General features: G+C 46.7%; 1 protein-coding gene across 2 annotated transcripts in view; it reads left to right on the top strand.

Annotated features, from left to right (window-relative positions):
• Nucleotides 1-21,335, top strand: part of pitpnm3 (PITPNM family member 3) — a 137,237-nt gene that overhangs the window by 95,249 nt on the left and 20,653 nt on the right. For both annotated transcript variants that reach the window (XM_031796225.1, XM_031796224.1), the window contains 4 exons: nt 973-1,143; nt 11,858-12,055; nt 13,833-13,981; nt 17,071-17,187. In XM_031796225.1, coding sequence (XP_031652085.1) covers nt 973-1,143; nt 11,858-12,055; nt 13,833-13,981; nt 17,071-17,187 — 635 coding nt within the window. The remainder of the gene's footprint in view (nt 1-972; nt 1,144-11,857; nt 12,056-13,832; nt 13,982-17,070; nt 17,188-21,335) is intronic.

Genomic DNA, 21,335 nt, shown 5'->3' with positions numbered 1-21,335 from the left:
ATATATCACGCAAAGCAGCTACAAGTGTCCATGATTGAGTCTTTAAGTGAAGAGATTGAGATAAAACTGTCCAGTTTGAGTGTTAGTTGCAGCTCGTTCCAGTTGCTAGCTGCAGCGAACTGAAAAGAGGAGCGACCCAGGCATGTGTGTGCTTTGGGTACCTTTAACAAAATGTGACTGGCAGAACGGATGTTGTATGTAGAGGATGAGGGCTGCAGTGAATATCTCAGATAGGGGGGAGTGAGGCATAAGAGTGTTTTATAAATAATCATCAACCAGTGGGTCTTGCAACAGGTATACAGAGATGATCAGTTTACAGAGGAGTATAGAGTGCGGTGATGTGGCAAATGGTAAAGAACATCTAGCCGCTCGAGAGCACCCTTACCTACCGATCTAAAAATGATGTCTCCGTAATCTAGTAGGATGGTTATCTGAATCAGGGTTAGTTTGGCAGCTGGGGTGAAAGAGGAGTGATTACGATAGAGGAAAACAAGTCTAGATTTAACTTTAGCCTGCATCTTGGATATGTGCTGAGAGAAGGACAGTGTACTGTCTAGCCATACTCCCAAATACTTGTATGAGGTGACAACCTCAAGCTCTAAATCCTCAGAGGTAGTAATCACACAGGTGGGGAAAGGGTTATTCTTCTTACCAAACCACATGACCTTTGTTTTGGAGGTGTTCAGGACAAGGTGAAGGCAGAGGAAGCTCGTTGGACATTAAGAAAGCTTTGTTGTAGAGGATTTAACACAAAATCCAGGGAGGGGCCAGCTGAGTATAAGACTGTATCATCTGCATATAAATGGATGAGAGAGCTTCCTACTACCTGAGCTATGTTGTTGATGTAAATTGTTAAGAGTGTGGGGCTACCTTTCCCACACATCACATTTCGTACACACAAGCCTTATACTTTATTAGTTCACAGACTAAGCGCTCCCTAATCTCTGCTGTCTGCTGTCCTATGTCCCTCAGTGAGTCAACTCCGTCCTGCCTGCACCCAGATCTTCAACCTGTTCTACCCCTCAGACCCCTCTGCCTCAAGACTGGAGCCCCTGCTGGAGCCCCTCTTCCACAAGCTGCCCCCCTTCCCCATGCCGCGCTACCAGCGCTACCCCCTTGGAGACGGACGCTGCACACTTATAGGTGAGTCAGAGGGAAACTGTTAATAGAAAATCAAATAAACTAAGGAGGCAATACCGGCGTATTCTCTGTTATAAATGTATCGCTCTACTGTGTTAGTCATATTTTGGGTTTTGCATTTCAAAGTCAATCCACCATATATATTTTTTTCAATATATGTATAAAATATATACAGTGGGGCAAAAAAGTATTTAGTCAGCCACCAATTGTGCAAGTTCTCCCACTTAAAAAGATGAGAGATGCCTGTAATTTTCATCATAGGTACACTTCAACTATGACACACAAAATGAGAGGAGAAAAAAAATGAAAATCACATTGTAGGATTTTTAATGAATTTATTTGCAAATTATGATGGAAAATAAGTATTTGGTCAATAACAAAAGTTTATCTCAATACTTTGTTATATACTCTTTGTTGGCGATGACAGAGGTCAAACGTTTTCTGTAAGTCTTCACAAGGTTTCCACACACTGTTGCTGGTATTTTGGCCCATTCCTCCATGCAGATCTGAACCTGCGACTATTTGCATTTTAGTTTTTTTTTGTGCACTGACTATGCACACTCACTGGACTCACACACTCACACTTACTACACACACACACACACACACACACACACACACACACACACACACACACACACACACACACACACACACACACACACACACACACACACACACAGTGGTGGAACTGAGGCTCTCACTGTCTGTTAGCCTTACAGAAAAATAGGCGAGTCTGGCCCTAAGCCTTGCATTTCAAAGTCATTATAATTCATCCTCTTGGGTGTTACGTAAACCTGAGACCTCTCTGGGGATCAGACTCAGACACCTGTGTGTTTGTGCATCTGTGTCTGTGTGTGTGTGTGTGTGAGGTATTACTGGGCTAGATGTGTCAGGGTAGGTAGGTACTAGGTAGCACAATAATCCCAGCAGGGACAGGAGTGCTGGCTTTAACACTCTAATGAAGCACAGATTTTTTAAAACAATATTTTTATCCTCCTTCCGGGACTTTGAGACTTAAACACCTTGCCTCTGCCCCTGCTTCTCTCAAGGTAAATCATATGGAGATAGTAGTACAAAGGCTGTACAGTACACAGAAACCTACAGCCGTTCTGGTCCTGTCTAGGGGGTGTACTTGTACATCAAGCTGTTTCACGCCACAGAAACAGGAGAAAGGCTCCTGCCCAATGGACCATTCTGGCTCTGACACTGCTTACTTATGGTTCATAAGGGAGTGCCACAGACCTAAAATGCTGAAAGAAACCAACTCATATGAAGTAACCGCAAATAATTACAATAATGTCACAACAACATCAACAACGGCAAATTAGCTGTTAGAAACTCCCCACATTAGCAAACTGCTTACTGACAATATGTGTCATCCTATTCAGAAGTCCCTGTCAGTTAGAAGACATGATGTTAAATTAGAGGGGAGGAATCTCATGGTGCATCAGTAGTTTGTGAGACTGGTGTTCAGCAAGGAGACACTTTCACACTCTCACAGTCCTCCTACAGGGAATAGGGTGTCATTTGGGACACATCTACAGTCTCTCACAGCATTGCTGATTTTTAATTACGCCACTAAATCCATTGATCAGGCTCAAAGGCTGTTAAAGTATGAGTTAAATTAAAACACACCCACGCAGCAGCGTGCACACACACACACACACACACACACTGCACACACACACACACACACACACACTGAAACACTAATTTCCTTTGGTGCTATAATGTGGGAATTATTTAAAGCGATGATGACATGGAGAAGCGATCAAATCCTACTCCTATTGGTAAGGCTCTACCATCAGTACCCATCCACATTGTAGAGGCTTTATTGTGATGAAGGGCAGTAATACTAAGAAAATCAGCTTTCTGTTGGTTGCTTTTCTATTGACTGAAATGCAACAGCAATAGACAAACAGCCAATGCTCTGCAACTGTCAACTCCTGAGTTTGTATGGTTATGTCTTTCATATCGTACAGGAAGAGTTTAGTCCTTGCATTGCACTGCAGCAATATTATACATACATACGCACACACACACAAACACACATACACACACATGCACACACCACACACACAGAGAGAGAACAGTATGCCTTTGAAGCCAGGCTGTAGTAAAGAGATGTTTCAAGGCCCCAGTATAATCATGCACATCTCCTCCTTCTGTCCACTGTCCACCACAACATTGGTGCTTTCATTCTTCTTAACTCCCCTCCATTTCCATACTGATAGTGGTGTTGTGGTCCCTATCTATCTCCTGGTTCTCCTGGTGCCTCCTACCCCCTTGCCCCCCCTACCCACCTGCCCTCTCCTCTCACCCCTCTCCTACCCACCTGCCCTCTCCTCTCACCCCTCTCCTACCCACCTGCCCTCTCCTCTCACCCCTTTCCTACCCACCTGCCCTCTCCTCTCCCCCTCTCCTACCCACCTGCCCTCTCCTCTCACCCCTTTCCTACCCACCTGCCCTCTCCTCTCCCCCTCTCCTACCCACCTGCCCTCTCCTCTCACCCCTCTCGTACCTCCCTGTCCTCTCCTCTCACTTCTCTCCTACCTCCCTGTCATTACCTCTCCCCGCAGATACTGTCATATCGCTCCCTATTTCTCTCTCTCACTCTGTCTTTCTCTATACCTCGCTCTCTCTCTGCATCTTGTCTCTCATTCCCACCCTTTCTCATTCAACCGCAGATTCTGCCTTGCTTTCTTTCAAAAAGTTTATTTAATATTTTGTATTAAATGACAGTCAACAACATTCAGAGGATTCTGTCTTTCTCTCATCTCAATTAAATTAAATTCAAGGGGCTTTATTGGCATGGGAAACATATGTTAACATTGCCAAAGCAAGTGAAGTAGATAATATACAAAAGCCAAGACAATGCAAAATATACAAAAAGCCAAGACAATGCAGGAGTGGCTTCGGGACAAGCCTCTGAATGTCCTTGAGTGGCACAGCCAGTGCCCGGACTTCAACCCGAACATCTCTGGAGAGACCCGACAATAGTTGTGCAGCATCGCTCCCCATCCAACCTAACACAGCTTGAGAGTCTGTTTGGTTCATCCTTGGGAATTTCCAAACGCCTGAAGGTACCACGTTCATCTATATAAACAATAATACGCAAGTATAAACACTATGGGACCACTCAGCCGTCATACCGCTCAGGAAGGAGACGCGTTCTGTCTCCTAGAGATGAACGTACTTTAGTGCGAAAAGTGCAAATCAACCCCAGAACAGGGGAGCATGGGGGTGGCAGCATGTTGTGGGGGTGCTTTGCTGGAAGGGGGGCTGGTGCACTTCACAAAATAGATGTCATCATGAGAAAGGGAAATGATGTGGATATATTGAAGCAACATCTCAAGTCATCAGTCAGGAAGTTAAAGCTTGGTGGCAAATGAGTCTTCCAAATGGACAATGACCCCAAGCATACTTTCAAAGTTGTGGCAAAATGGCTTAAGGACAACAAAGTCAAGGTATTGGAGTGGCCATCATAAAGTCCTGACCTCAATCCCATAGAAAATGTGTTGCCAGAACTGAATAAGCGTGTGCGAGTAAAGAGGCCTACAAACCTGACTCAGTTACACCAGCTCTGTCAGGAGGAATGGGCCAAAATTCACCTAACTTATTGTGGGAAGCTTGTGGAAGACTACCCGAAATGTTTGACCCAAGTTAAACAATTTAAAGGAAATGCTACCAGATACTAATTGAGTGTATGTAAACTTCTGACCCACTGGGAATGTGATGAAAGAAATACAAGCTGATATAAATAATCCTCTCTACTATTTTTCTGACATGTCACATTCTTAAAATAAAGTGGTGATCCTAACTGACCTAAGACAGGGCATTTTTACTAGGATTATATGTCAGGAATTGTGAAAAACTGAGTTTAAATGTATTTGGTTAAGGTGTATGTACACTTCCGACTTCAACTGTAAATAAGCATAAAAATTGGTTGTTTTTACAGTGGTGTTTGTTCTTCACTGGTTGACCTTTTCTTCTGGTAACAGGTCACAAATCTTGCTGCTGTGAAGGCACACTGTGGTATTTCACCCAGTAGATATGGGAGTTTATTAAAATTGGGTTTGTTTATGAATTCTTTGTGGATCTGTGTAATCTGAGGGAAATATGTCTCTAATATGGTCATACATTGGGCAGGAGGTTAGGAAGTACAGCTCAGTTTCCAACTCATTTTGTGGGCAGTGAGCACATAGCATGTCTTCTCTTTAGAGCCATGTCTGCCTACGGCTGCCTTTCTCAATAGCAAGGCTATGCTCACTTACGCTTTCCTTAAGTTTGGTAAGTCACAGTGGTCAGGTATTCTGCCACTGTGTACTCTCTGTTTAGGGCCAAATAGCATTCTAGTTTGCTCTGTTTTTTTGTTAATCCTTTCCAATGTGTCAAGTAATTACCTTTTTGTTTTCTCATGATTTGGTTGTCTAATTATGTTGCTGTCCTAGAGCTCTGTGGGGTGTGTTTGTGTTTGTGAACAGAGCCCCAGGACCAGCTTGCTTAGGGGACTCTTCTCCAGGTTCATCTCTCTGTAGGTGATGGCTTTGTTATGGAAGGTTTGGGAATCGCTTCCTTTTAGGTGGTTGTAAAATTTGACGTCTCTTTTCTGGATTTTGATAAGTAGCAGGTATCGGCCTAATTCTACTCTGCATGCATTATTTGGAGTTTTATGTTGTACACAGAGGATATTTTTGCAGAATTCTGCATGCAGTCTCAATCATCTCTCTCTCTCGCTTTCCCTCTCATCTATCTTTTTCTCGCTCTCAGTCACTCTCTCAACCTCTGTTTCTCCTCCAGCAAACATTGTTAAAGTCCTGGTGTTGTTTCTTTCTCTCGACAGAGAGTGCGTGACAGTCAGCGTCCCCTGTCTGTGTGCAGTGTGCTGTGAAAGTCCCCACTAACACTAAAGTGACAGAGGATGAGGGCTCCACTGAGAGTAGAAGGAATGGGGCTCATTAAAAATAGAGGATGTGGAGCCTCCCGGGTGGCGCAGTGGTTAAGGGCGCTGTACTGCAGCGCCAGCTGTGCCACCAGAGACTCTGGGTTCGTGCCCAGGCTCTGTCGTAACCACCCGTGACCGGGTTAGGGAGGGCTTGGCCGGTAGGGATATCCTTGTCTCATCGCGCACCAGCGACTCCTGTGGCGGGCTGGGCGCAGAGCGCACTAACCAAGGTTGCCAGGTGCACAGTGTTTCCTCTGCTGCATCAGCGGCTGGCTTCCGGGTTGGATGCGCGCTGTGTTAAGAAGCGGTGCGGCTTGGTTGGGTTGTATGACGCATGACTTTCAACTTTCGTCTTTCCTGAGCCTGTACGGGAGTAGTAGCGATGAGACAAGATACTAGCTACTAAAACAATTGGATACCATGAAATTGGGGAGAAAAAGGGGTAAAATAGAAAATGAAAAATAGAGGGTGTGTGCGCGCGTGTGTTGTGTCAGGGTTAGTACAATGTGGTGTCGGACATTTGGCCTGCAGTATTTTCATTTAAAGGACTCTGGGTTCAGAATGACAAAAATAAAATGTAGATGATGATTCATTAAGTTCCATACATGTAACTCGACGATGCAAAAGGACATTTAGAAAAGGGGAGATCTAAAGATGCATGGATTGCTAATATGACTAGGATTGTGCCATTGGCCACTGGAGAAAGAAGCCTCCCTATCGTTTTATGCACTTGAATGGCGAATAGTAAGGGCACTTCAATTGACAAATAAAGCTCTTTTTAGTAGCTCTTTTTAATTGTGGCCATCAAACCGTTTTTAACACGCAATTGCATTTAGAATGGTTACGCAATCATTGGGCTTATAAAAGCCCATTTCACTTCAGCTAAAACATGAGCTGTTTGAGAAGCTGTAGCAGCTCATAGGCTCTGTATATGTACACTGTGCTCGCGTGATAAACATAGCGACTAACGAAAATACACATGCGGCAATTCAATTCCACTAAATGATGCAAATGAACCTATAGACTGATAAGGATGACCGGTCAAATATATTTCCATTGTCAGGTTTTTCCAACAATGAATAGGATAAAAAGCATTATGTTGCAATGGGATTTTTATTATTCTCCCTGACAGTTGGCTGGCACCAGTTTTATTTATCAGCTTCTAATTGTTTTGATAGGCTAATGTTTGTGTGTGTGTTTGTGTGTAGGTTTGTGTGTTTGTGTGTGTGTTTGTGTGTGTGTTTGTGTGTGTGTTTGTGTGTAGGTGTGTGCACGTGGGTCCATGCATTTGTAAAAGGATACAACAGATTAAGGAAAATATCTGTCACACCCAGTCACATCTTCTACACTAATTGCCATACAACAGAACCTTAATTTCACTCTCTCATGGGCACACGCTATAGTATGCTGATTGTTTACATTCCAACATTTATTTAGCCCTGTGTGACCCTGTGAATATGTATGTGACCATCCTTGCCACCTTTCCCCATGCCTATAAAAAGACCAGTCTCAACTGTTGGTTTTTCTTGGCCACCATAACCGCAGGCCTGTATTAGCTCCACCTGATTCCCCCACACGCCTGCCTGGGAAAGCAGCCTGGAGTTTGTATTCTGCTGTGGTTGCCAGTCCCTTACAGACGGGGGAAATTAGACTGACAGCCGAGTAGTGTGGAGGAGCATCCGATGCTTTGTTTAAACGCTCCACTAAAGGTCACAGCGGCAGCCACACAAAGAGTTAACCTCACTGGAATGGATTGCATAATGACAGTAGACATCCTTTAAGGCCCGAGCTGATAGACGATGGCTCACAATAACATATTTTGATGTGCAGACATGCAAACACACAGGAATATAGTCACATAAACACACACACACACACACACTTAAGCATCATGAAAACAAACATCCAGTACACACATTGCCTCTCCATGGATTGCTGGTTAAATAGAGGAATACAAATTGGAGTCCTCAGATGATCAGTCGAGGTGGAGATGCACTGCTCCCTGTTTAGCATTCTGATACAGGAAAATGTTCTCATTGAATACTGTATCTCCATATCCTGGCATCCATGCTGCTGGCATCCATGCTGCTGGCATCCATGCTGCTGGCATCCATGCCCCCTGCTGCCCATAATAAAAATCATCCAGCCTTTCTGTGTTCCACTGGCCCTGTCATAATGTAAAAACAAAATACCTGCTGAGAACATCAAACAGGGTCTGGTCCACCCTCTACATCTGTGGCGTCCAGTGATTCACCGCTCGGTAACCAGTAATCACCCACACATACACATACATGCATGAGAACCTGCACGCACCCGCAGACACACACACACACACACACACACACACACACACACACACGTACGCCCAGTACATCACCGGGGCCTCTATACCAGGCGGTGTCAGAGGAAGGCCCTAATAGACTCCAGCCAATCTAGTCATAGAGTGTTCCCTCTGCTACCGCACGGCAAGCGGTACCGGAGCGCCAAGTTTAGGTCCAAGAGACTTCTTAACAGCTTCTACCCCCCAAGCCATAAGACTCCTGAACAGCTAATCAAATGGCTCTGTTATTATCTATGCATTATCTATGCATAGCCACTTTAGCAACCCTACCTGCATGTACCTAATTATCTCAATTACCTCAACACCGGTGCCCCCGCACATTGACACGTTGACTCTGTACCAGTACCCCCTGTATATAGCCTCCACATTGATATGTTGACTCTGTACCGGTACTCCCTGTATATAGCCTCCACATTGATACGTTGACTCTGTACCGGTACCCCCTGTATATAGCCTCCACATTGATACGTTGACTCTGTACCAGTACCCCCTGTATATAGCCTCCACATTGATATGTTGACTCTGTACCGGTACTCCCTGTATATAGCCTCCACATTGATACGTTGACTCTGTACCGGTACCCTCTGTATATAGCCTCCACATTGATATGTTGACTCTGTACCGGTACTCCCTGTATATAGCCTCCACATTGATACGTTGACTCTGTACCGGTACCCCCTGTATATAGCCTCCACATTGATACGTTGACTCTGTACCGGTACTCCCTGTATATAGCCTCCACATTGATATGTTGACTCTGTACAAGGTACTCCCTGTATATAGCCTCCACATTGATATGTTGACTCTGTACCGGTACTCCCTGTATATAGCCTCCACATTGATATGTTGACTCTGTACAAGGTACTCCCTGTATAAAGCCTCCACATTGATATGTTGACTCTGTACAAGGTACTCCCTGTATATAGCCTCCACATTGATATGTTGACTCTGTACAAGGTACTCCCTGTATATAGCCTCCACATTGATATGTTGACTCTGTACAAGGTACTCCCTGTATATAGCCTCCACATTGATATGTTGACTCTGTACAAGGTACTCCCTGTATATAGCCTCCACATTGATATGTTGACTCTGTACAAGGTACTCCCTGTATATAGCCTCCACATTGATATGTTGACTCTGTACCGGTACTCCCTGTATATAGCCTCCACATTGATATGTTGACTCTGTACAAGGTACTCCCTGTATATAGCCTCCACATTGATATGTTGACTCTGTACAAGGTACTCCCTGTATATAGCCTCCACATTGATATGTTGACTCTGTACAAGGTACTCCCTGTATATAGCCTCCACATTGACACATTGACTCTGTACAAGGTACTCCCTGTATATAGCCCCGCTATTGTTATTTACTGCTGCTCTTTAATTATTTATTTTTCTTACCTCTTACTTTAATTTTTTTGTAGGTATTTTCTTAAAACTGCATCTTTGGTTAAGGGCTTGTAAGTAAGCATTTCACTGTAAGGTCTACACCTGTTGTATTCGGCGCATGTGACAAATAAAATGTGATTTGATTTGATCATACACACACAGACCTGCCCTTAAATATGCCTGTGCTTAATGGAACGTTCTCCAGGCAGACAATCAGACTGTCTGTTCCTTTCAGAGTCAATGTTAAATGTAATGAGATAGATTACCATGCTATACTGCAAGAGCCTTACATGTAACTGAGACAGAGGACAGACCGACAACAGTCTCCATCACAAATGGGACCCTATTCCCTACAGTGCACTTCTTTTGAAAAGGGCCGTGGTCAAAATTAGTACACTATATAGAGAATAGGGTGCCATTTGGGACTCACCCCGAAGGATATTGGATATTGTTATTGGGTTGCTTTTATGGATATCGATATGTCAAGGTTTTTCTTTTCTTTTTTACATTTAATTCACTCGCTCTGTCCTTCCCCTCCCTCTTTCCCTCTACAGTACAGTACACCATAGCATAGTTGTTACAGAAGGCTGATGATAATGTTTCCAGAGCTGGATAATTGTTTGGAACGATGTGGATGCACTCATATAACCTATACTACAGATAGCCTTTACTACAGCCTTTCATTACAATAAACAGCAACGCTGTACTGTAACCATGCCAACCATACCTGAGCCCTAGTTATGCTGCTGCCAGAGACAGAGAGTATGTTGTCAAGCTATTACAGACATATAAAATGGAAAGGAAGTAGAAGAAAATGCTAAAATAAGGGGAAGGAACAAATACAAGTAGAATGAACAGCTGAATTGAATTGGATGAAGAGAAAATACATTGGCCTCAACATGTCTAGGAAATGATGACACATTTCCCTTGTAGTCTATCTGTCTCTCTCTTTTCTCTTCATTGCTCTCTCTTATACTATCTCTCTCTCTCCCGCCCACTCTCCTTCTTTATTCCAGAGAGGATCCTGTGAAGTTCAACATAAATGTATCATTGAACAGAGAGAGCAGTCACTTGTCTCTCTAAGAATTATTTTATTGATGTGATCTGCTACAAGTATGTCATGTCTTGTAAAGACTATCCTACAGGTCCATGTTCTCTGATACAACCATATATATCACGGGGGAAATCCAAGTTTCCTCCTTCAGTCTACGGGACAAAACATACACATCCGTCCAAAAATAAAGGTGAGGAGTAACTAAGGCCATCTGGGCTGTAGTGTAGTTGTTTACAGTTTCCCTCACTGACCTCTCTCTCTCAGCTCCTGGGGTTGGGTGTGTTGATTGGTCATCACCATCGGTCACAATCCCTGGATCATTACAAGCCCAACCTAATTACCTGACACTGTGTGTGTTTCCAAGGCTTTCCTCTAGCACGCACAAAACAAGCTAATACCACATACTAGCCAATATTATTATTTAAAACTTTACTCCTTTTCTCTCCCAATTTTTTGATATCCAATTGGTAATTACATTCTTGTCCCATTGCTGCAACTCCCATAAGGATTCAGGAGAGGCGAAGATCGAGAGCAATGCGTCCACCGAAAAATAACCCATCCAAGCCACACTGCTTCTTGGCACACTGCGCGCTTAACCCAGAAGCCTGCTGCACCAATGTGTCAGAGAAAACACCGTACAACTAACCACGAAGTCAGCGTGCATGTGCCTGACCGCCACAAGGAGTCACTAGAGCGCGATGGGACAAGGACATCACAGCCGGCCAAACCCTCCCCTAACTCGGACGATGCCGGGCCAATTGTGTGGCCTCCTCATGGGCTTCCGGTCGCGGCCGTGACGCCTCCAGCACTGAGATGCAGTGCATTAGACTGCTGTGCCACTCGGGACGCCCATAACAGTACTGATTCACAGAAAATGTTACTAGTTAATTGTTGTATAATTAAACTCTCCCTTCTTTTCACTCTTTCTACCACTCTCTCCCTCTGCCTGTCTCTCTCTCTCTGTCTCTCTCTCATTTTAGCTGACAGTATCCAAAGTCACCCAGAGGTGTTCCTGGAGGCAGAGCCCAGTCCTGGTGCCCCGTCCGTGCCCCCTTCCCCTGAGACAGACAGCAGTGGAAGGGGAGGAGGAGGAGGAGGGCGCAGAGCCAGTGTGACCAGCGTGGACAGTGAGACGTCCTTCTGCTCTGTGGGCCGGATGAGTAGCACCATCACCAACAGTGAGTGGGAGAGAGAATGAAAGAGAGACAGGAGAGAGGGAGAGAGAGAAGCAGAGAGAAAGGGCAAAAAAAAAAAAAGAAAGAAAGAAAGAAAGAAAAGGCAGTGATATGAAAAGAGAGAGAGAGAAAGAAGCACAGAGAGAGAAAGAAGCACAGAAAGAAGCACACAGAGAGAGAAAGAAGCACAGAGAGAGAGAAAGAAGCACAGACAGAGAGAAAGAAACACAGAGAAAGAAGCACAGAGAGAGAGAGAAAGAAGCACAGAGAGAGAGAGAAAGAAGCAGAGAGAGAGAGAGAAAGAAGCAGAGAGAGAGAAAGAAACAGAGAAAGAAAGAAGCAGAGAGAGAGAAAGAAGCACAGAGAGAGAGAGAAAGAAGCAGAGAGAGAGAGTAGCACAGAGAGAAAGAAGCACAGAGAGAGAGAAAGAAACAGAGAGAGAGAAAGAAACACAGAGAGAGAGAAAGAAGCACAGAGAGAGAGAAAGAAGCACAGAGAGAGAAGCAGAGAGATAGAAAGAAGCACAGAGAGAGAAAGAAGCACAGAGAGAGAGAGAAAGAAGCAGAGAGAGAGAGAGAAAGAAGCAGAGAGAGAGAAAGAAACAGAGAAAGAAAGAAGCAGAGAGAGAGAAAGAAGCACAGAGAGAGAGAGAAAGAAGCAGAGAGAGAGAGAGTAGCACAGAGAGAAAGAAGCACAGAGAGAGAGAAAGAAACAGAGAGAGAGAAAGAAACACAGAGAGAGAGAAAGAAACACAGAGAGAGAGAAAGAAGCACAGAGAGAGAAGCAGAGAGATAGAAAGAAGCACAGAGAGATAGAAAGAAGCACAGAGAGAGAAAGAAGCACAGAGAGAGAGAAAGAAAGAAGCAGAGAGAGAAAGAAAGAAAGAAGCAGAGAGAGAGAGAAAGAAGCAGAGAGAGAGAGAAAGAAGCAGAGAGAGAGAGAGAAAGAAGCAGAGAGAGAGAGAGAAAGAAGCAGAGAGAGAGAGAGAAAGAAGCAGAGAGAGAGAGAGAAAGAAGCAGAGAGAGAGAGAGAAAGAAGCAGAGAGAGAGAGAGAAAGAAGCAGAGAGAGAGAGAGAAAGAAGCAGAGAGAGAGAGAGAAAGAAGCAGAGAGAGAGAGAGAAAGAAGCAGAGAGAGAGAGAGAAAGAAGCATAGAGAGAGAAAGAAGCAGAGAGAGAGAGAGAAAGAAGCATAGAGAGAGAGAGAAAGAAGCATAGAGAGAGAAAGAAGCAGAGAGAGAGAGAGAAAGAAGCATAGAGAGAGAAAGAAGCAGAGAGAGAGAGAAAGAAGCATAGAGAGAGAAAGAAGCAGAGAGAGAGAGAAAGAAGCAGAGAGAGAGAAAGAAGCAGAGAGAGAGAGAGAAGCAGAGAGAGAGAAAGAAGCAGAGAGAGAGAAAGAAGCAGAGAGAGAGAAAGAGAAAGAAGCATAGAGAGAGAGAGAGGGGTGGAGAATGCTCATTAGCGATCAGAGGTAAAGGGCACATTGGGGCTACGCTCTATACATTATTTAATCAATTATCTATGGTGGGCACCTATAGCCAGACTCAGGAGATCCAACTGTGCCTCTCCAGATTAACCTACTTCTATTGCTAATACTGTGGTGCCTAAAAGACCAGATGAATAATACCATTAGTATCCACAAATCACTTCAAATAACTCCAAGAAACCCTTATTATCTTGATATTCCTGTGTTCATTCTCTCCCTTCTGTGTGTTTTTCTCTCTCTCTCTGTGTGTGTGTGTGCGTTCATGTGTGTGTCTGTGCGCATGCGTATGTGCCTCAGTTTCCAGTAGCTGGTGGGGCTCTAAGAGGTTGGACTATGCTCTGTACTGTCCAGACGTGTTGACCTCCTTCCCCACCGTGGCACTGCCTCATCTCTTCCATGCCTCCTACTGGGAGTCCACTGATGTAGCTGCGTTTCTGCTCCGACAGGTAACACCCACCCCTCCATATGTATATGTGTGCGTTTGTGGTTCTCGTGACTATTGAGCCTAGAATTCAGATACTGTATACCAACAGTCATTATTTGTGCTGTGGATTGTGGCTGTGCGTCCCTGCATGCATACATGTGTGTGAGGGTGTGTGTGTGTATTATGTGTATGTCGGAGGTGTGTGTGGATCTGCTCGTGATATCTTCAGACACCCGCAGAGTGAATAAAACCAGCCGGCGTGTCGTGTCCAGTTGAAACCCATTCTGACCAGTGACAGCCTTTTAACATTGTCATTAGAGAGCAATGAGATACACTACATGGCTAAAAGTATGTGGACACCTGCTCGTCGAGAATCTCACTCCAAAATCATGGGCATTAATATGGAGTTGGTCCTCTGTTTGCTAATATAACAGCCTCCACTCTTCTGCGAAGGCTTTCCACTAGATGTTGGAACATTGCTGCGGAGACTTGCTTCCCATTCAGCCACAAGAGCATTAGTGAGGTCGTCCATTCGCCCAATAATGTTGGGCGATTAGGCCTGACTCGTAGTTGGCGTTCCAATTCATCCCAAAGGCTTTGGATGGAGTTGAGGTCAGAGCTCTGTGCAAGCCAGCCAAGTTCTTCCACACCGATCTCGACAAACCATTTCTGTATGGACCTCGCTTTGTGCACGGGGCCGACATCATAATGCAACAGGAAAGGGCCTTCCCCAAACTGTTGCCACAAATTTGGAAGCACAGAATCATATAAAATGTCATTGTATGCTGTAGCATTAAGATTTCCCTTCACTGGAACTAAGGGGCTTGAAAAACATCCCCAGACCATTATTCATCCACCAAACTTTACAGTTGGCACTATGCATTGGGGCTGGTAGCGTTCTCCTGGCATCTGCTAAACCCAGATTCGTCCGTCGGACTGCCAGGTGGTGAAGCGTGATTCATCACTCCAGAGAACACATTTCCACTGCTCCAGAGACAATGGCGGCGAGCATTAAACCACTCCAGCCAATGCTTGTCATGGAAACCCATTTCATGAAGCTCCTGATCGAACAGTTCTTGTGCTGACGTTGCTTCCAGAGGCAGTTTGGAACTCGGTAGTGAGTGTTGCGAACAAGGACAGACAATTTTAACGTGCTACGAGCTTCAGCAATTGGCGGTCCCATTCAGTGAGCTTGTGTGGCCTACCAATTCACAGCTGAGCCATACTTACAATTGACCGGAGCAGCTCTAGCAGGGCAGAAAATTGACGAACTGACTTGTTGGAAAATCCTATGATGGTGCCACTTTGAAAGCCACTGAGCTCTTCAGGAAGGCCATTCTACTATCAAATCAAATCAAATGTTATTTGCAACATGCTTACTTACTTACACACTTAACCAACAATGCAGTTCAAGAAATAGAGTTAAGAAAATGTTTACTAAATAAACTTAAGTAAAACATTTAATAAAAAGAAACATTGATACCAAGTCAATGTGCAGGGGTACAGGTTAGCTGAGGTAATTTGTGCATGTAGGTAGGGGTAAAATTACTATGCCTAAACAGTGACATGTAGGTAGGGGTAAAGTGACTATGCATAAACAGTGAGTAACAGCAGTGTAAAAACATGGGAGGGGGGGTTGGCCATTTGATTAATTGTTCAGTCTTATGGCTTGGGGGTAGAAGCTGTTAAGGAGCCTTTTGGACCTAGACTTGGCTCTCCGGTACCGCTTGCCGTGCAGTAGCAGAGAGAACAGTCTATGACTTAGGTGACTGGAGTCTTTGATGATTTTTTTAGCCTTCCTCTGACACCTCCTAGTATATAGGTCCTGGATGGCAGGAAGCTTGGCCCCAGAGATGTACTGGGCCGTACGCACTATCCTCTGTAGCACTTACGGTCGGATGCCGAGCAGTTGCCATACCTGGTGGTGATGCAACCGGTCAGGATGCTCTCAATGGTGCAGCTGTAGAACATTTTGAGGATCTTGGGACCCATGTCAAATCTTTTCAGTCTCTTGGGGGGGAATTGTGGGCACTATGGTATTCAACGCTGAGTTGTAGTCAATGAACAGCATTCTCACATAAGTGTTCCTTTTGTCCAGGTGGGAAAGGTCAGATATTATTTTATGGTGATTGCATGGTTGTGTGCTCGATTTTATACACCTGTCAGCAACCGGTGTGGCTGAAATAGCTGACTCCACTAATTTGAAGGGGTGTCCACCTACTTTAAGGAGAAGAGACCAGAGCAGCATCCAATAGAGTAAGGGGTTGTTTCTCAAATTGCAACCTATTCCCTATACAGTGCACTACCTTTGACCAGGATCCATAGGGCTCTGGCTAAAAATAGTGCTCGATATAGGGAATAAGGTGCTATTTGGAAAGTGCACCCATGGTGTTGGCTGCTGCTGCGGTACCTCAGTCTTTTGTGTGGGAGAGTGACGTGAGGGAAATCAGAGAGTACACAGGAAATAAGAAGTATTATCTATCTCTGCCGTGAAGATAATAAACTGACTGATTGTTATCTTGGATCAGTGGGTTTCAGCTCTAATCGATATCCTATCATGGAAATGGATACGGACCTTAATAAGAGGTTGAATCTTAAACTGGGATCTCGTTAATACAGTCATGGAGTAGAGCTCCTTCTCTCACTGCGACCTGTCCTTTCTTCTCCTCTCCTCTTTGGAAACACATCATTAGCCCTGCTGTTTCATTAGCCTGGCTACACATTGATTAGGCTAAAGATAGACAGGTTTTTCTTCTCAACTTCTGAGATGAGTCCACTCCATAGCGGATCATCCTCTAGCTATCCTGTTAATACACCTCAATCTTCCTCTTGACAAATGAGCTCCAGTTAGCATCTGTGACTGTGCACACCTCAAGATAATGACAGTCCTAGTTTTATTCTCTCTAAAGTGTGTTTGAGCACCAGAGGATGAGTATTCCATATAATTGTTTTGTCTGTAGGTCGTGTGACACTCCACTGATAAATGTGCATCCGGTGCCTAAATGTAGACTAGGGATTCTGTTTGAGAAGTGCCGTCATACTGAGTGGACTAAGCCGGCGGTGGATTAATGGACTGTGTGCGTGCGTGCTTGTGTGTGTGTGTTCATGTAGCTCATACGATGCGACAGTGTGAAGGCCCAGGAAGCTGACAGCAAGGACTCAGCCGCCTTCTCTCCATCCAGCCCACGGGAGAAGTGGCTTCGCAGGAGGACGCCTGTCAAACTGAGGGTGAGGAAACCAGCATGACTTATGAATGGAAGATAAAGGACAGTTCAGTAGGAAGTGTCAATATTAGCCCCACACTGTTGATTCTATGGCTATGTCCGAAATGGCACCCTATTCCCTATATAGTGCACTACTTTTGACCAGGGCTCTGGATAAAAGAAGTGCGCTATATAGAGAATAGGGTCCCATTTGGGGCAGATTTGGGATTACTGTGTGTATTGTAGAAAGAAGCAATTTGTAGTACGTTCAATCGCTTTATGAGGAAATTCTAATAAATATTGAATCATCTTTAGTTCAAACATTTTATAATTGTATCTCAGTCAGAGACAAAGCGATAAGGACGTGTGCGCACACACAGGCACGCATGCACACACACACACACACACACACTTATGCACACACTTTTACCATCAGCTTCACACATCTTGTCACGATCGTCGTCAAGGAAATGACTGGACCAAGGTGCTCCACCTCTGGCTCCCCCCACTTTGGTGGCACCTCTGGTGTGGGGACCCTCGTCGCCGACCCCGGACTGGGGACCCTCGCCGCAGGCCCCGGACTGGGGACCCTCGTTGCATGCCCCGGACTGGGGACCCTCGTTGCAGGCCCTGGACTGGGGACCTTTGTTGTAGGCCCCGGACTGGGGACCCTCGTCGCAGGCCCCGGACTGGGGACCCTCGTCGCAGGCCCCGGACTGGGGACCCTCGTCGCAGGCCCCGGACTGGGGACCCTCGTCGCAGGCCCCGGACTGGGGACCCTCGTCGCAGGCCCCGGACTGGGGACCCTCGTCGCAGGCCCCGGACTGGGGACCCTCGTCGCAGGCCCCGGACTGGGGACCCTCGTCGCAGGCCCCGGACTGGGGACCCTCGTCGCAGGCCCCGGACTGGGGACCCTCGTCGCAGGCCCCGGACTGGGGACCCTCGTCGCAGGCCCCGGACTGGGGACCCTCGTCGCAGGCTCCGGACTGGGGACCGTCGCTGCAGGCCCCGGACTGGGGACCGTCGCTGGAGGCCCCGTACTGGGGACCGTCGCTGGAGGCTCAGGACTGGAGTCTGTCGCTGGAGGCTCAGGACTGGAGTCTGTCGCTGGAGGCTCAGGACTGGAGACCGTCGCTGGAGGCTCCGGACAGGGGACCGTCGCCGCAGGCTCCGGACAGGGGACCGTCGCCGCAGGCCCCGGACTGGGGACCCTCGTTGCAGGCCCCGGACTGGGGACCCTCGTTGCAGGCCCCGGACTGGGGACCCTCGTTGCAGGCCCCGGACTGGGGACCCTCGTTGCATGCCCCGGACTGGGGACCCTCGTAGCAGGCCCCGGACTGGGGACCCTCGTCGCAGGCCCCGGACTGGGGACCCTCGTCGCAGGCCCCGGACTGGGGACCCTCGTCGCAGGCTCCGGACTGGGGACCGTCGCTGCAGGCCCCGGACTGGGGACCGTCGCTGGAGGCCCCGTACTGGGGACCGTCGCTGGAGGCTCAGGACTGGAGACCGTCGCTGGAGGCTTCGTGCCATGGATCCTCACGGCAGGCTCCGGGCCATGGATCATCACTGGAGGCTTCGTGCCATGGATCATCACTGGAGGCTTCGTGCCATGGATCATCACTGGAGGCTTCATGCCATGGATCATCACTGGAGGCTTCATGCCATGGATCATCACTGGAGGCTTCATGCCATGGATCATCACTGGAGGCTTCGGGCCATGGATCATCACTGGAGGCCTGGTTACTGGTTACTTTCGCCCGGCAAATGCGGGGAGCTAGCACAGGACGCACTGGGGTGTGCAGACGCACCAGAGACACAGTGCGCAGAGCCGGCACAGGGCCGAAGAGACGCACTGGAGGCCAGTAGCGCTGAGCCGGCACAGGGCCGAAGAGACGCACTGGAGGCCAGGAGTGCTGAGCCGGCACCATCCGTCCTGGCTGGATGCCCACTCTAGCCCGGCCAATGCGAGGAGCTGGAACATAGCGCAGTGGTACTGGTCAGGCATAACACAGTGCCTGACCAGTACCACACTCCCTACCGCGAGCACGGGGAGTTATCTCCGCCAACCTCCCCGTGTGCCCCTCCAAAAAAAAATGTTTTGGAGTGGCCTCCCGGTCTTCCTTGCCAGCCGTGACCCTGTGTAACGCTGGGCCCCTTTACTAGCTGCTTCCGCCTTCCTCGCTGCTTCCACCTGCTTCCACGGCAGGCAATCCTTTCCAGCCAGGATCTCCTCCCACGTCCAGGATCCCCTTCCTTCCAGAATGTCCTCCCATGTCCACTCTGTCTGCTCCTCCCGGCCACGCCGCTTGGTCCGTTTGTGGTGGGTTGTTCTGTCACGATCGTCATCAAGGAAATGACCGGACCAAGGTGCAAAGTGGTAAGCGTACATTCTTTTATTTTAAATGTCACCAACAAAACTATAAACAATAAAATGAATGTGAAGCTCTATAAGGCTATACATGCCACTAACAAAGACAACAACCCACAAATGAGAAAAGGTAAGTATGATTCCCAATCAGAGACAGCGATAGACAGCTGTCACTGATTGAGAATCATACCCGGCCAAAAACAAAGAACCAGAAAGAATAGACTTTTACACCCGAGTCACACCCTGACCAAACAAGAATAAAGAATAAAAGGATCTCTACGGTCAGGGCGTGACACATCTTTTCACAGCTTTCATCATTTTTGCCTCAACAGCCTTGGTCTGCTATAGATTAACATTAAAGTACACAGACACTAAATGGGCAATTTATTTGCCATTGTTGCTTCTGTGTCTGTGTGTGGGCTGAGACTTGAATGTTGTGTGTTTCATCTTCGATCATTGATGCTAGCACAACAAAACAATTACCTGATGCTCCAGGATAAAAGACAACATGACTACTGCCAGGCTGAAAGGTCAGCCCAGTCTATTTCTGGGACATCAGTATATTCAAAGCAAATAATTCAATAACAATGGGCTTTTGTCCTGTTATATTATGTACTGCGTGGCCCACTGGAACCTATCTACAGTATATTTAAGGAAACTAGACATAGGATTCATTGGACTGTGTCTTACATGCTCTGCTCCAGCCTCCAAGCCTGTGATCTGTCTCTTGTGTAAGTGGTAGAGGAGCAACAGCTGGAGGAGGAGCAGCTTGGAGAACTTGACCACTTAAACTTCCGGCGCCGACAGAGATGGCCGCCTCGCTTTGCGTTCCTAGGAAACTATGCAGTATTTAGTTTTTTTTACATGTTATTTCTTACATTGTTACCCCAGGTAATCCTAGGTTTTATTACAGACAGTCGGGAGGAACTATTGGATATAAGAGCAACGTCAACTCACCAACATTACGACCAGGAATAACACTTTCCCTAAGCGGATCCTCTGTTTTGCCCACCACCCAGGACAATAGATCGAAGCGGATCCTCTGTTTTGCCCACCACCCAGGACAATAGATCGAAGCGGATCCTCTGTTTGGTCCACCACCCAGGACAATAGATCGAAGCGGATCCTCTGTTTGGTCCACCACCCAGGACAATAGATCGAAGCGGATCCTCTGTTTGGTCCACCACCCAGGACAATAGATCGAAGCGGATCCTCTGTTTGGTCCACCACCCAGGACAATAGATCGAAGCAGATCCTCTGTTTGGTCCACCACCCAGGACAATAGATCGAAGCGGATCCTCTGTTTGGTCCACCACCCAGGACAATAGATCGAAGCGGATCCTCTGTTTTGCCCACCACCCAGGACAATAGATCGGATCCCAGCCGGCGAACCAAAACAACTACGCCGTAAAAGGGGCAGACGAAGCGGTCTTCTGGTCATGCTTCGGAGACAGGCACACCGCTCCCGAGCATACTACTCGCCATTGTGCAGTCTCTTGACAACAAGATAGATGAAATCCGAGCAAGGGTAGCATTCCAGAGAGACATAAGAGACTGTAACGTTCTTTGCTTCACGGAAACATGGTTCACTCGAGATATGCTATCGGATTCGGTACAGCCAGCCGCGCCGACAGAAACAAGCATCTTTCTGGTAAGAAGAAGGGCGGGTGGGTGTGCCTTATGATTAACGAAACGTGGTGTGATCATAACAACATACTGGAACTCAAGTCCTTCTGTTCACCTGACTTAGAATTCCTCACAATCATGCTGACCGCATTATCTACCAAGAGAATTCTCTTCAATTA

This window comes from Oncorhynchus kisutch, linkage group LG18 (genome assembly GCF_002021735.2).
Source record: "Oncorhynchus kisutch isolate 150728-3 linkage group LG18, Okis_V2, whole genome shotgun sequence".
Classification (NCBI taxonomy): Eukaryota; Metazoa; Chordata; class Actinopteri; order Salmoniformes; family Salmonidae; genus Oncorhynchus; species Oncorhynchus kisutch.
This window is presented reverse-complemented; position numbering and strand designations above follow the sequence as displayed.